Source organism: Rhamphochromis longiceps, linkage group LG5 (genome assembly GCF_057381845.1).
Source record: "Rhamphochromis longiceps isolate RC_006_pf linkage group LG5, R_longiceps_female_GT1.1, whole genome shotgun sequence".
Taxonomy (NCBI): domain Eukaryota; kingdom Metazoa; phylum Chordata; class Actinopteri; order Cichliformes; family Cichlidae; genus Rhamphochromis; species Rhamphochromis longiceps.
Window position 1 is genome coordinate 22,230,387 of NC_140561.1, and position 15,415 is coordinate 22,245,801.

General features: G+C 41.4%; 2 protein-coding genes across 2 annotated transcripts; both read right to left on the reverse strand.

Annotated features, from left to right (window-relative positions):
- Positions 1-186: 186 nt before the first annotated feature.
- Positions 187-4,193, reverse strand: prkar2ab (protein kinase, cAMP-dependent, regulatory, type II, alpha, B). Its single transcript, XM_085406632.1, has 10 exons — positions 3,809-4,193; positions 3,654-3,689; positions 3,441-3,580; positions 2,912-3,018; positions 2,091-2,244; positions 1,889-1,990; positions 1,719-1,793; positions 1,552-1,617; positions 1,295-1,433; positions 187-851 (listed from the first exon to the last, which is right to left on the reverse strand). The coding sequence occupies exons 1-10, from the start codon at positions 4,077-4,079 to the stop codon at positions 727-729; spliced, it is 1,215 nt and encodes a 404-aa protein (XP_085262758.1). The 5' UTR covers positions 4,080-4,193; the 3' UTR covers positions 187-726.
- Positions 4,194-5,863: 1,670 nt separating this feature from the next.
- Positions 5,864-14,736, reverse strand: slc25a20 (solute carrier family 25 member 20). The gene is made up of 10 exons (XM_085406633.1): positions 14,599-14,736; positions 14,410-14,523; positions 10,836-10,928; positions 10,609-10,736; positions 10,411-10,501; positions 10,127-10,244; positions 8,362-8,434; positions 8,159-8,268; positions 7,682-7,806; positions 5,864-6,513 (listed from the first exon to the last, which is right to left on the reverse strand). Exons 2-10 carry the CDS (start codon positions 14,512-14,514, stop codon positions 6,451-6,453), a joined length of 906 nt encoding a protein of 301 aa, XP_085262759.1. The 5' UTR covers positions 14,515-14,523; positions 14,599-14,736; the 3' UTR covers positions 5,864-6,450.
- Positions 14,737-15,415: the final 679 nt, after the last annotated feature.

Here is a 15,415-nt window from a genome sequence, read left to right on the forward strand (position 1 = left end):
CCTGCAGGAGCTGAAATCTTGAATGCAAGTTTGGAGTATATGAAGAATTAAATAAAGGTTCAGTTTTGTTTTAATTAGAATTATTTTTTTGGCCTGCATCAATCGGAGTAATTGCCTGAAGGCCAAGAAAAATAAGAATTATCGTTTAATCAAATAATTTAAATTTGATTTCACATCATCCCCCGCTATCTCTCCCTATTTTTCTAATATTCACTGTTCAATCCAACAAAGGTGGGAAAAATCCCTCAAAAGTTGTACAGCAAGTTTTTCCACCTGTTAATCAAATAACTTTAGTTAAAACAAAGTGAAGAAGAAGTTTGCCCATCTTTTTAATATTATATTGTGGCATAGCAAATACAGTGTTACTAATAACATCAAGAGTGGTTCAGAAAGCAGTGAGTTTACCTTCAGGTACTTATTTACATGCGTGTCCTGTATGGTCATGTCAATCTGACCAACACAGAGATGATGCACCAGCCAGGCTGCAGTCTGATGGGTTGTTCGTGAGTCAGTTGACTGAATCTTATTTTATGCATCAAATTTTGTTTGGACAAGTATTGACATCATCACACATGAAAAATGGTGAATTTTAAACTTGAACACATTAAAAAAGCAAAACATGACTTCAAATTGAGGCAGCCGTATTTACCTCGAGAGGAAGATAAAAGTATCACATACACTGGTTCTATTTTTGATTTATAAAACACTGGCAACTTTAAATGTGTACTATTGTTTCAAATCATCACTGGAGCCAAACAGCGCCACCAGCTGGTCTTCGTACTGGGAGATGTTTCTCTTCATGATGTCAATGCAGGGACCCAGCAAACGCTCAAAAGCCTGGATGTCAATTACTGGAAGGAAAAAAAGACATTTTGATTCATGTCACAGACATTTTCGTATTTTTGCGTTTTACATGGTACATGTGTCAGGCTGCTGCATCATTCTTCCCACAGTCATGTTTGGAAAAAGTACGTTTTCACAGATCTCAAACCATCACACACTGAAAACTCACTGTTTCCACAGGCATCGAGTAGTAAGTATATAGCAGCCAGGTGCTGCTAAGCACACCATATCAGCGCAAGCACCTCATATCAACTATCAAGCATGGTGGTGGAAGGGCTTGTTTTTTCAGCCACAGGGCCTGAGCACCTTGCAGTCATTCAGTTGACCATGAACTCGTCTGTATACCAAAGTATTGTAAAGTTGCTGTGATGGGACCTTAGGAGAGCTGTGCATAAATAAATGCCTGCTAAACTCAATTAACATTACCAACATCTGTGGGCATTTAATGTACCTAAACATTTGGTTTCTCCCACAGCGTAAACTGTTGCTGCACGAGGTTTGTTGGTGACCAGCGCCAGCTCCCCAAAGTACTGCCCTCTGGAGCAGCGAGCTACCTCCACTTCTGCGTTATCCTGCTGGCTCGCCTTTGTCTGCAATAAAGAAACTTGTCAGTCATTTCATACATCTGAGACATACAGTAAAACAAACATTATTAAAAAAATTAATAGATAAAATGGTTAAGAGGTTTGGCAATAGTAGTGCGCTTACTTTGCTTTTTATCATAATCTTCACTTCTCCTGTTTCCACAATGTAGAAACACTCAGCTTTGTCACCCTGCAAAAAGAAAAAGCAGCAGAAAAGACTAAGTTTAACCAAAGTGTTCTTAATATATAAACTTGAATCTAAAAACAACCCAAGATAAAGCAGGCCTATACCTGTGTAATTATGCGGTCTCCATCTTTGAATGCTCGAGCTCCCAGAACATCAACAATCTTCATTCTCTCAGAAACCTAAAACGAAGCAGGTGAAATAAACGTTGAATAAAAGGTGGCTATGTTCTTATATCCTGTTGTTTTTTTTAAATGCCGTGTGTGTGTCTGCAAACCTCAAGAGACTTCAGAAGAGGAACGCATTCAATGAAGGCCTCATACATCCTTCTCTTCTTTGCATTATTTTTCACAATCAGTCTGTGAAATGTGGCTCGATCCTGAAAGGGAAGCAACCAAAGAACAACCTGTTTCACGCACTCTGTCACATACAGCACAATGCTACGGAGGATGAAGGTCATCTTCTTCTGTCAGACTCACCAGGCCCCACAGGGCTCCGTCCTGTGTCGCCACGATTGTGGCGGCTCGAGGCGTGTTGTACATGAGAGCCAGCTCTCCAAAACTGCCCTTGTTGTCATATTTTCCAACACAAATGCTCACACCGTCCTTCTGTACAAAAATATCGTAGACACCTCTGGAAGTGATTGGACAGAGAAAGAGAGGGAGCAGATGTGAATTGCAAGTCCTCTTTACATACTAGTTAATTATGGAGTTCCACAAGGTTCTATACTAGGACTAATTCTGTTTACATTATGCATATATTATACATTAGGTACTATCATTAGAAGGCATAGCATACATGTTGAATAATCAGGCCCCATCTTATCTTAAAGACCTCATAGTACCGTATCACATCATTCAAGCGCTTCACTCTCAGACTGTTGACTTTCTTGTGGTTCCTATGATATTTAAAAGACGAATGGGAGGCAGAGGCTTCAGCTTTCGCACCCCTCTTCTGTGGAACCAGCTCCCAGTTTGGATTCAGGATTAATCTAATTACTACTAATCTGTGGCTCTCTTCCACAGTGTCTTTTATCCTCTCTTCCTTCCCTCAACCCCAACTGGTTAAAGTAGATGGCTGCCTGTCCCTGAGCCTGGTTCTGCAAGAGGTTTCCTGTTAAAACTGAGTTTTTTCTTCCCACTGTTGCCAAGTGCTTGATGGTTGGGATTTTGTCTGTAATATTGTAAGTTCTTTACCTTATAAAATAAAGTTCTGTCTTGTGACTTGGCATTATAACCTAAATTAAATTGATTTGAGCAGGTTTAGTTTAAATATTGAAAAGAAGGTAAACCTCGCTCACTTCTCTATGACGTAGAAATTGTCCCCATCCTCTCCTTGGTCTATGATGTGATCCTGAGGTTTGACCAACACTTCAAACATGGCGTCTAAAACCTCAGAGAACTGCTCCTGGAGGAAAACATAACGAGACAGGTTTCTTTTTATGAAACAAATTCTAAGAATGCATATTTAAAAAAGGCATTTGAAGCTGATTTAACATATATAAAAGTGGAGCTTAAGCTTAAATATAAGAACAGTTGAGAGAGGATAGTAAAGGGCAGGCACGGTGTAGGATGTGAAGCCAAAATTATAGAGAGCAAAAGCCAAACTTGATTTGAAAGAACTGAAAAATGAAGCAGACTTTTGCATTTTAAAAAAAAAAAAAAAAGTCCCTTTGTCACCTACAGTAAGCCAGTAACATGACATTTAAAACCTGAGTGCTGTGGTCTGCAGCACTTTCTGGTCTTGGACATTGTTCCTGCAGGTCTCTGTCTATGATCATCACAAGGGGAACCACGTCTTCTTTTAAAACCTGATTTAAGCTGCTATACCTGCTCTAATGTCTTGAACAGTAAAATGTCTCTGCATGCGTCCTGAAGCCGGCGACGCTGCTCGTCTGTTTTGGGATTCACAACCCGAGGCTCTGTGTCATCGTCCTCATCATCATCTGGGTTGTACGCCTCTGCACAAACTGCAGCAAGACAAACAAATGAACAAAGTGGAGTCATGTAGCCACATTGACTCACGCCGTTCCACTTACTGACCTGCAGTTCTGCGATTGGTTTTTCCAGAGGGGCGCTCTGCAGAGAGAGAGAGAGGTCAGAGCGTTACACTGAGTGTTTTTAAAGCCAGGGCTTAGCACACTTCACTGTAACAGCTCCAGAAGTGCTCGTAACAGTGTTAATAGTGAGATACTCACTAACGGGGACCGGTTCCTCCTCTTCCTCCTCCTCCTCCTCTTCCTCATGTTTGTTGGGTTCATCTGTGTCTGATTCAAAAGTGACTTCTTTCTGCACAGACTCAGTGTTGGGTTTCTTGTCTTGCTGGTCATTTCTTTGGCTCTCCAGAATACGTGTGAAATGCTGCACAGCAAACTCGGCCAAGTTGGGAGGCCTGCGACGAAGCACTTCCACCGTGTATCCCTGCAGCAGCTCTTTCAAACCAGCTGGTATCTCTACAGTGCTCATCATTCAGGTTCAAAGGTCAGGAGCTTTAATGGAGGAAAAAAAAAGTCTATAAGAGCTTCTTTTCCATTAACCTCAGTTTACGATGGCAGGAATAACAAAATGCAGCAATCAGCATGTGATAAACACACTTTCTGTCTGAAGCATCATCACTGGAGCATAGTGACTCCACCTCCTCCTCCTCCTCTCCCAGTCTGCCTTGTATTGATTCTTTTATTTAGCACAGCCTGTCGGAAAGTATTGACCAGGTCTTTTCACATCACATGTAATTAAAGGCTGTCCACTGGATCAAGCCTCAGAGCACGATGATCTGGCAAAGAAACAACACACGCAGAGTGATTTTAACAGTTTATCCTGGAAGTCAGGCTGGTGTTCACGTCCAAATGTCTTCATTTATATTCATAAATATATAGCACAGTTATGAAAAACGCAGTACTTCGCTGGAAAATAAAAAGTAACTATCACAGTACAAAATAACTTCAATGCAAGTGTCCTCACACACACTGATTAGTCTTTTGTGCTCCTCTGCTCCCCGGGTGATGGGGCTGGGGTGTTTGTGGGGGGTTGGAGGTTGATATCTGATCTTCTGAGGATCTTGTGATCTTCTGCTCCTGTCCTCCTTTTACAACACTGACTATTGTATTCTACAAGATACATGATTCTGATCTTCTGATGATCTTATGATCTTCCTCTTCCTGTCCTCATTTTGTATCACGGTACAAACATAAAACCCTGTTATGGTACAAAATGGTTTTGGTAATATGACTCAAACAAAAGGGAACTTTTTGCATGCATAACTTAAATGGATGAAGGAAGAAGAGAAACTCGAATTTAGAGTTACACTGAGTTTATTTTTGGGAAAAACTGCCTGAGGTTTTTATTTTTATTCTAACCTCTTAAAGGGACTCTGCAGCTGCTGAAGACGATAAGGCAAATCATTGTTTAAATTTCGATCTGGCAATTTGTGCAGCCATTTCTGGCTCAAGGAGTTTCTACTCCAGGAAGAAATACACTTTAAGTTGACGACTGTGATTGTGGGTGTGCATGTCGCAAAAGTCCAAGCTGATATGATTTCAGATGGTGAATCTCACACGTAAAGCAGCAGGTACTGCAAAGAAAAACCTCCAATTACTAATTAAGATGATTTATAATACTTTCATATTTTTTTTACTTGTTTACATTTGTTTCAATGATTATAAGTAATTTATATTTATGCTTTGCTTTTGTTGTAGTTGAAGCAGCACCATGAAGCAAAATTATGAAAAGCAGGGAAACACTTTTTCATACACTGGAGCCTCCCTGCTTTTGAGATTAAGCTTAAACTTGTCTTTGTCAGAAAGTTCACACTTCTGGCTCCATCAGGTGACCCTAAACCTGCCTTTAGTTATTCTGCTGAGGCTGCTCGAACTCTTCTGCCCCCGTCCTCGTGTTTAAATGTTAATGCATACAACTATTTATTGTATCATTATCTCTTCTAAGAAAACAAAGACAACTTTTAGATATAAATGAGCCAAAAAATTGATTTGTATGCATTTATGTATTTTAAGGACATAGAAGTTGCTCCACCCCAGTATGGTTTCCTCAAAAAACTCAAAATATCAAAATTGCTTATTTAGGATTATTTGAAATTGATGATATGCTGCCAGCCTGAATAAAGACATGCAGACAGGAGGAGAGCAGTTGGGGCTTTTCCAACATCTCCAACTACAGTAATCACACACTGAACCGCTAAAAACTGGAAAAAAACTGGAGACATGACAGAAAAAACAACAACAAAAAAACAGCAGGAATTTTTTTGTTGTTTATGGATTCTGATTTATTTATTTATTTTTACAGATGTTGCCATTCATGTGCTGTTTGATCACAGCCATTATGCCTATTCCTATAATTTCACATTAGTCAGACAGAAAGTGAAGGTTGTGTTATCGATCACTGAGTGAAGCGTGACCGTACAGGATGCAGACAGTTCAGAGGTGTGTGTTGCTGAGAGCCCGGCACACAAAGCACGAGAGAATGCACCTTTTCCCTGATATGTCCACCAGCTCGCAGATAAAAGGTAAGGCACATGTTCACTTCACTCCATTTTTTTAAAACATAAAAAACTCAATTTAAAAAAAAAAAAAAAAGTAAAACAAAAGGAGTGAGAACATTCGACTGAGTGTGTGTGTTGTGTGTGTGTTGGCATGGTTACAGCCAAGCCATCACGATTTTCCAATCAACATTTTCCAGTCGACTCTCAGCAGGTCTGAACCATCCACGTGTTGCACTGTACCAAAATGTTTCAGAAACAATCAAAAAGTTGGAAATTCTTTAAAATCTCTTCAGATCCGTGCGTGCGTTTCCCAGGGATCACAAACGAGGTGACGCCGAGCCTCCGTCACAGGTTTGGTGCCAACCAGTTCAGGAACTTCATTGCGAGCTCAAATCCTAAGAAACAAGCCTGGTAACAAAAAGACGAGAAACAAAAACTGTTTAGTCTACGAAGCGGGGAGGAAGTAAAGCTCACCACAGATACGCAGAAATAATCAGCTGGCTTTTATTCGAGTTATTTTTATGTGGAACAGTGAGGCTCGCTGTGCTTCCCCTGTTGAAATTAACACCAGATGCTTACTGTGTACTTTAAAGTGGTGTCACTTTGTTAGCAGTCATCTGCATGTAAGCCGATACTTGTTAGCATTGGAAAATGTGAAGGAGGGTGTAAACTTTAACTCTATTTTCATAACTTTTACAACTTTTCCTGCTGATATCAACCTCCCCAAAGGCTATTCATACTACAAAAAAGTCGTATCCAGACGTAGTTTTTCCATGTATGAGATAAAATGTGCCAATTAATCATCTTTAAAGATGCCAGTAGGCAGATATTTTGCAGATTTGCTGTTTTGGAAATGAATACAGTGAATCTGGGCTTTGTTTATGGTCCAAGAGTTAAACTGTAAACTGTATTTAAAACGATGCAGTGGGCTGATATGTAGAAAAATACTGGCAACCACCTCAGCCTCCCAGTGGACACATCTAGACTATCAATTTCAAATTCCTTTGTCACCTTGTTCTTGAGTTATCACATTCACAGTATTTTCAGAAAATTTGACCTGTGACCTTAAAATTGAAGTCACTGAGATTCAAATTTGTTTATCGCAGTTATCGCATTATCAAACTTGATGTCCTTGACAATACCCCATCAGCCTCTTACAGCTGAGGTAAAAAACATAAATAACAATCAAAAAACGTGTTTATGAATGTGTATGAAGAATGAGGGACTTGCAGCAGATGTGCTTGTGTGCAGTTGTCCTGAAAAACGGCTCCACAGGGAGCCCGAACAGGAAAGGGAGTGATGGAGGAGTTCACCATGATTTACAAAGATCAAACAAGCTGCATGAGAAGCACAAACAGTGGCTGCAGTGAAAACGTCTCATTGCTTTGACTGCTTCAGCTTTTGTTTGCTGTCACTTCGCCTCTACAGAAGGCTGAAGTGCACAAACGGCACGAACAAGAGTAGCACGCACAAACTGGCTGTTCTACATTTTTTTTAAATCACTTTATTCCCATTCCAGTGTAATTTATCTCTTTTTGCATCAATCATGCCTGAAGAATAAGTGAAGCAGACTCACCGCGTTTGCAGGGAAAGCTCGAAGCATGACAGCGTTGAAGCCCTTATACAGAGAGGCCACGCCCTCCTCTCTGATCAGCTCCCGCAGGACATCACGGAAACCGTTGGGATACTTCCCTTCAGGAGCTGAGAGAAAGACACTTTATTAACTTGGTCACAGACAACGTTTTAAAAGACAAAGCTGCTTATACCAGGAGGAGGTCAGGCAGCGGACAGAGAAACAGGACTCATCTTCAGTTTTTCTGACTGATGAAAAATCAGCTTCAAACTTTCCACAGGCTACAGAGCATCCTTACATTTAGCATGAATGTAATTTTTTTTTTTTAAATCACTGAACAAAATTAAACTGAAGATGATCTTAAAATACAAAAAGTGCAAAAATCTTCAAATATAAATCAGCAGAATTGAAAAAAAAAAAAAAACAAACTCCAGGATCTGCAGCACTAAACTAGGATGGATACTGATCACAAACACCAACCTGTCTGGAAACGCGACTTGAGTACGTCGGGGGGAATAGCGACAGCCCAGTTACAGATGCCGGCTATCCCTCCTGCAAACAGCACGCTGGGAATACTGAGCTCGTTATGGCTGCGAAGACAAGAGTACAAGTCCCAATGCTCAGACGGCCTGTTTTATATAAACACACAGCTGCAAATGCTGCAGGGCAGAGCAAATATGAACCTTTTTCCTGCAGGTGTCAGGAGATTCTTCAACCACTCATAAGACATGAAGTACATCCCACTGGCTGGAACATCTGAGTTACAAAACAAACACACACACACACACACACACACACACACACACAGTTTGAACTTCATAATTTTCCACTTTAACACCCCAAACAACTTAAATATGACTACTTTACCCAATGACATTTAATAAAATGGATTAAAGTCATAATTACTTTAATTTAAAGATCAAGTGTTTGACGTTTTCTGAAAGCCTGTAAGAGCTGTTTAACCCTTTCCTTCAGTTTTGAGCCCTCAGATGTGGTTTGACCAAAACTAGAAGAGATCTCGGGTTTTTTGGAGGGTAGCCCTAGTTAGCCGTTCAGGCAGAGATCGCCCTGTGATGGTTTTCATCTTTACACATCAGAGACATGGTGATAATCAGAATGAGTTTCACTGAACTTGAATACAGAAGTATCTTGTTTTTTTGTTTTTTTTTAAATTCCACGTCCTCGGGTGTGCTGGTTTGTTCTTCCTCATGAAAACGTGGTGCCTGTGTCACTCACGGCGAGACTCAGCTGCTGACAGTTTCGTGTGAGTTAGCAGCTAACGTGGCCTCGAGCTGCTTCTCTGCATGCTCCAGAAGTATCTCACGAATAGAGTGTTGGCATTCAAACGCGACCCATCTAAACACTGTCGCAGACCAACACCCAGCAGGACAATGCGCTTCACCACACCATAAACAATGCACAACAGAGAGCCCAAGTCCTGCAAACCGCCTAGACCACAACCCCATCAAGGATCCGTGGGCCGCACCCAAACAATCCTGCCCCACAGATACCCCACCCCTCAACCCACAGGACCCGAAGCATCAAAGGCCTACGCCTCAGTGGAAGACACCACGGGACACCCCCACCCCATTTATACTTTTTAGTTTTACATTATTGTAATCTTTCTGATACGTTTTTACCTTATTGTGCTATAGAATCTTGTTTCTACCAGTACAAAGATCTAGTTTTTTTTGCCAAGTGAAAAACTTACCAACTCAAACTGAGAAAATAACTGCAGAATTTTGAGATAATATCCAGAAAGTTCAACTTTGTATCTCCAAGATTGTGTTGTTGCTTTTTTGAGTGGCATCCACATGAACTCTTTACCCCAGGAAAGCTTATATATAGAAAACCTTGAAGCTCTTTTCTGAACTAGCACTTTCCGTCATGTTTCATGCTTGCTCTTAGAACAAAATGACTGGATTTGCATCAGAAGGAAAAAATGAGTTTCATACCATTCTTCTTATGTTATCCATTTATACTTTTTCATCGGCTCTAACAGAGGAATCTCCCAACTTTGGGATAAATAAAGTCGATCTGATCTTACACAGTACTGGGAAGGTGGTTTTAATGTTGTGTGGATGAGTGGATAGATGCACACAGTGCGACAGAACAACTAAAGCAACTTTGTTCTTGCTGGCAAAGCAAAAACATCAATTTCACTCATTCTATGTCATGTGGTAGGAGTTTTTCTGATGGTGGTGCTGGTCATGAACCAAACACTGCAACAATGTGGCAGCAGACACAGCGACATTAACAATGGAGGACTTAAAATAGCTTTAAAAACATCTTGGGAAAGGTTACATGAGCATGTTTGTCAGGCCTCCAGGGATTTGGTTAGTAAAACTAAATGTAAGCAGAAAGTTTGTGAAGACATGACATGAAGTGTTAATATTTGATCTACTAAGAAATGAAGAGCAAATAATGAATATTTAAGTAAAGCAGCACCTCTCATGAGGGTCAGAGCGGTGCCTTTGTAGACTCCCCTGATTCCAGACTCTCTGTACAGCTGTTTGACGCAGTCCATGGGTCCTGCGTACTTCACCTCCCCCGTGGAAGCTTGAATCTGCAGACACACACGCATAATTTTACACTTACTGAAGATTTGTTCCAAATAATAACTTCTAACCTTTGACAGGAGGGGCTGAAAGAAATACTAGGCGTTTCCACACGTCGAATCAACTACTCAGGTAACAAAGTGAGAGCAATCAGATGCATGTTTAACCTCTGACCTGTAGGAGACATTTGATGCGCTCTCCAGGAGCCATGATGGCTGTGGTGAACACGCCAGACAACATCCCAGCAGCAAACAGCTGTGGATACCTGCAGGAGACAAGAGAACGGGGCTGATATACTCTCAGAAATCGACCACAGAGCGTCTGACAGGATCAACCCAAACTGTCGCCACCCGTGACAAAGCAATGACCTACGTAAGGATATCATCGGGAGTTCTCTGTTGCAGTTTCTTTCCCAGCCCAAACCCAAAGAAACAGACAGCAAACATGGGCGTGACTCCGATTATGGGGGCTGCCATTCCTTTATAGAGTCCTTTAATACCCTGTAAAGGAAGACGAGGAGGAGGAAACATCAGTTTGAGGACTCAAAAACAATATTTTAGTTAATAAATGCCAGAGTTTGCATCAGTGTGCATGCTCACCTCTTTGGCTAAAGTTTTTTTAAAACAGTCTATGGTCCCAGCATACAGGAGGCTCTCGCCAGGTTTGGGTTTTGGTTGAGTTTGTAAACGCACCTGAGAGAGAGGGAGCGAGAAAAGGATGTGAAGTGTGCAAATAACCTGAGGTTTCCATGGAAACGTGCTCTTTTCTTCTTCTTGTGGACTGCGTGCATGATTTAATCCAAACACGACCACCAGATACACAAAGTACACAACAGATTTACATGTAGCTGGTCATTGACTGACTTTACACTTCTCATCGACCTTCTCCTTTCATGTCGTTTCTTCGCTCATGTGTTAAGGTGTGCATCTGCTTTATTTATAAATATTTCTGTAGCCTCCTTTGCAAATCTGAGCACTAGAAAGGACCTCTGTCTTCCTCTGAACCTCCTTATACTGTCTGCTCAAGAGCATGAGTGGAAGAAAAAGGTGGGAATCACAGAGTAACTATCAGTACGACACACTGACCAAGATAACAATGAAATCACTTGTGTAACATGTATCATGATCAGGGCGCACTTCAGAACCTGAAAAGATGATTAACAATCAAAACAGTTTACTTTTCTTTAAAAAAAAAAAATCGATTCATTCATAGTAGTTTCACGTCATATTCTTCACCTGGCTGCAGTTTGACACTGTGCACTCAGCTGGAACAGCGCCCTCTAGTGAAAAAGCCCTGCCTAACTTCAAATCTGATTATTTTAGCTATTTAAAAAGGGTCTGATTAGACTTATCATTTAACTAAAGGCATTTAACACTAAACACCACCAAACCCCAGGTAACTTAGATGTGCTGGTTTACTATCGTGATGATAACGGGAGCTGAAATATTAAAATTGCCTGGTTTACTTTAAAAGGAACTGATGAGGAAGCTGAAAGCTCAGTTGGGTTTCGTTTTAGAAAAAAAGCAGCTGCTCTGGTTTAGCAGCAGGTTTGACCAGTTTTTGAATATGCAAATGTAATCTGCATGCACGCTGCTGCCAGAGCTCTGCTGGGTATCACAATCTCAGGACTTGGATTTAACACTGGAAACAGTTTCAGATCCCATCACTCTATCCTGTACGGGGAGGTCGGGTGGACGCCACCCTGAGAGAAACCCCCCAAAACAACTCCAGTGTCTCCTGTTTACAAAACCATTCTTAATAATCTAAGATGTCATTTATCAAGTGAAACAAGTGAAACCCTGCCTTTGACCTGCCTTTCTACAGAACAGGGAACATGGACCTCATAGTTGGAAGAGACTTCAGAATAGGGCTGTTCATATATCTATCGGAACTCTATTGTTTCATTTTATGCTATGGTTTGTTTCGTGGTGTCGCAAAATAAACTGTTTACGGCAATATTTTTTCATTGTTTTGATGGTCACTGTAGTGGCTATATTAATTTCGTAAAGTTCTTTCTTATATTTTATATAACCACACTATGGACAGACAAGCACCTGTTTTTATGCGTTGTGGTTAGCAACAATCCGCTTGTTTATGGTCCACATAAACCTTTCACAATAAAGCCCAAGATCCTGTTGAGACTTTTCAAAATAAACTGAATCACGTGAAAGAGCAGATTATTTACGGATGAGAATTAAAAAAAAGAGCCGCCAGGTGCTAAAAAATAAACCTTAGACTCAAACATTAGAACAGACTTTTCCCCGCAGCACGCTGTGTAATAAATACAAAGAAAACAGCGGCTGTTACAACTTATGTCTAAAAATGTATCGTTTCATGCATCGGTTAAAACACTCGACTCCAGCTACATGACGCGCAGCTGGAAACACTTCACGCAAGTCGAGCTGCCCAAGATTCACAGAATTTACAGAAAATGTTACATTTTTGTGATTTATATCGTTATCGAACGATAGATGTCTTATATCGGGATATGAGATTTTGGTCATATCGCACAGCCCTACTTCAGAAGGTTATTGACAAATACGTCACCTTCTGCGCGGTGACGGCATATATAATGAAAGGTTTTGCTTTTTAGTGATTGGTTATTTTCATATCTTTACAGAAAGAGGTTATGTGAATTAAGTCTAATTTGTATATTTGTGGCTCTCCTCGACTGCTTGTCAAATTATTCTTGGGCAAGAAGCCCGAATTACCCCTGAGGACTCCATCTCAGTCTGTGTGTGATTGTTTGGTAAAAACACTTGGGACAGGGTAGTGCTGTGGTGTGCACTCTTGAACAAGAGGGGGTGTGGGGTCTTTTCCTCCCCAAAACATGCATGTTTGGTTACCGGGATACTCTAAACTGCCCATAGGTGTGAATGTGTTACCCCTGCGACAACCTGTCCCATGTGTACCCCCCTTCTCTGCCTGCGACAGTGAACGCCTCCAAGCCAAACATGTAAAGCTACCTGCTGTGACGGCCCCTCGTGAATAAAGGAGCAGCCAAAAATAGCATGTTGGAGTAGAAAGGAACTTCCCTAAGGACCCATTTTACCTGAAAACATGTATTTTATGAAAGAGATGATGTACACCCAAAATATTTACAGCATAACAGAGGACATGCAATGGGTGGAATTTTTTTTCTACACACTTTACATACAGGCTGTTTCCACTGAATTTAAATGCAAGTTTAGGGCAGCTTGAGATTTTTCATTCATATCAGAATCTGAATGTTAGATATGTACGCATTACTTTTTTTGATTTTAACTGATAATCCATTTTGTAATGTAGCGCACTCCCATTTATATAGCGCTTTTCTAGTCTTTAGACTACAAGTCACATGTTAACATCACCTTGTTCTATACACTTTAAGCAATTTATCTACTTCCCCTCCATGGCCAGTGCAGAATCACTAATTAACCTAACATGCATGTCTTCAGGAGCTGAGCTCTTGGAGGAAATTCCACACAGCCAGGCTTCAAACCCAGCACCTTCACCTACTGTGAGGTGACAGCAATACCGTTGCAGGAACCACTTATCCAATTAAAGGGCGCAAGAGTGTTTCTGCAGCTCAGAGATGACCTTTGACCCACTTTCAAGCTGTGAAGTGACTCAGGTCACCTGGAAGCATGCAGGTGGGCTGTTACTGATTTATGGAGATGTTCACGGTTCGCACGCGACATCAGCCCATCATACGAGCTAAAGCTTTATTTATGACGTAGCTTACACCAAAACTTTAACCCTCCACCACCGTGCTGACAGGTGCTATGTGGTGTTTGTGCCTTGTTTGTAACATGGTGTGGTGCATTATAGCCAAACACCACAGGACTTTGTTTCAGCAGTCTTTGCAAGGATAAGCCATGACTTCATGCAGGCTGAAACTGGACAGCACACAGGCTTGATTGAATTATCAGCAGTATTGATCTGATCTTGAGTGTCTGACGCAGTGACAAGCCCTCCTGCATGTATCCAGGTGAGCCGAGTCACTTCACAGCCTGAAAGTGGGTCAAAGGTAATCTCTGAGCTGCAGAAACACTCACACTGAACTCACGGTTGTGTTTCACTAACACCCCCGAGGCCTGCACAAAGTGTCCCATACACCTCACACCCTTGCTGTGTGTCTAATACATGCACAGCACGGTGGCAAATAAACCCACGCAGCTGTTTATTGTTTACTTTGATCGTGTCCAGTGGGTGTCCGGCGAAGACCAGGCAAACCCCTCCAAAGCCTCCAGCGAAGAAGTTCTTCAGCGGGCTGATCGGCTGCGGCTGCTTGGACATGTTTACAGTCTGCAGGAAGGAAAGCGGAATGAATGAAGCGCAGAGGAAACACAGAGGTGCCGGAGCCAGCCGCTAACACCTCACCTGCTCGGGCTTTCCTAAGGGAGAGAGACGGATATCTACGAGAGCTGAAGCCGCTCCGGTCTGCTGGACCTTTGACCCACTTTACCCGGACCGATCTGACTGCAACACTGCTGCACTCCTGTGCGTTTCTGTTTGTTGTCCGGCGGAAATGGTGAGCATTCTTCTTCTACTGGTTTTTATCAGACTGACTACTCGATGCACACAAGTACTCCTGCCCTCTGCCGTTTAGTATTCAAGCTCCTGACATCTTTGTAACCCTTTAAAGAAATAATTGTCAGAACATGGCTTAAAAAGTGTTTAAGGAATCTTCTGACAAAATTTGAGTGTAATGTTTGCTATTTATTCCTTAAAAAATGTATTATAAATGTACACTTTGTTTCATTTTTTTTACATTGATGATGTAGAAGTCTCAAAAACTGATGGATCAAAGATGATACACTTGTCTTGTATTTCAGTGAAGTGAGAAGTGTTGGAGTCTCAAACATGGTAAATGTGTTTTCTAAGTGTACTCACCTGCCACTTCATTAGGTACAAGTGTTCAGATGCTCCGTAATTCAACTATCTAATCAGCCAATCACATGGCTGCAACTCAGTCCATTTATGCCTGTGGGCATGATCAAAATGACCTGCTGAAGTTCAAACAGAGCGTGAGAATGGGGAAGAAACAGAGTGTGGCCACCTCTCGCTCTCTTTTCTTCCAGCGTGTCTTTTGATCTGTCCTACTTAGTTACCTCACCACCAACCGGCCTACAGTTCACACAGGCTGACTAAAACTGGACAATAGAAGATTGGAAAAATGTCTAATGAGTCTAATGAG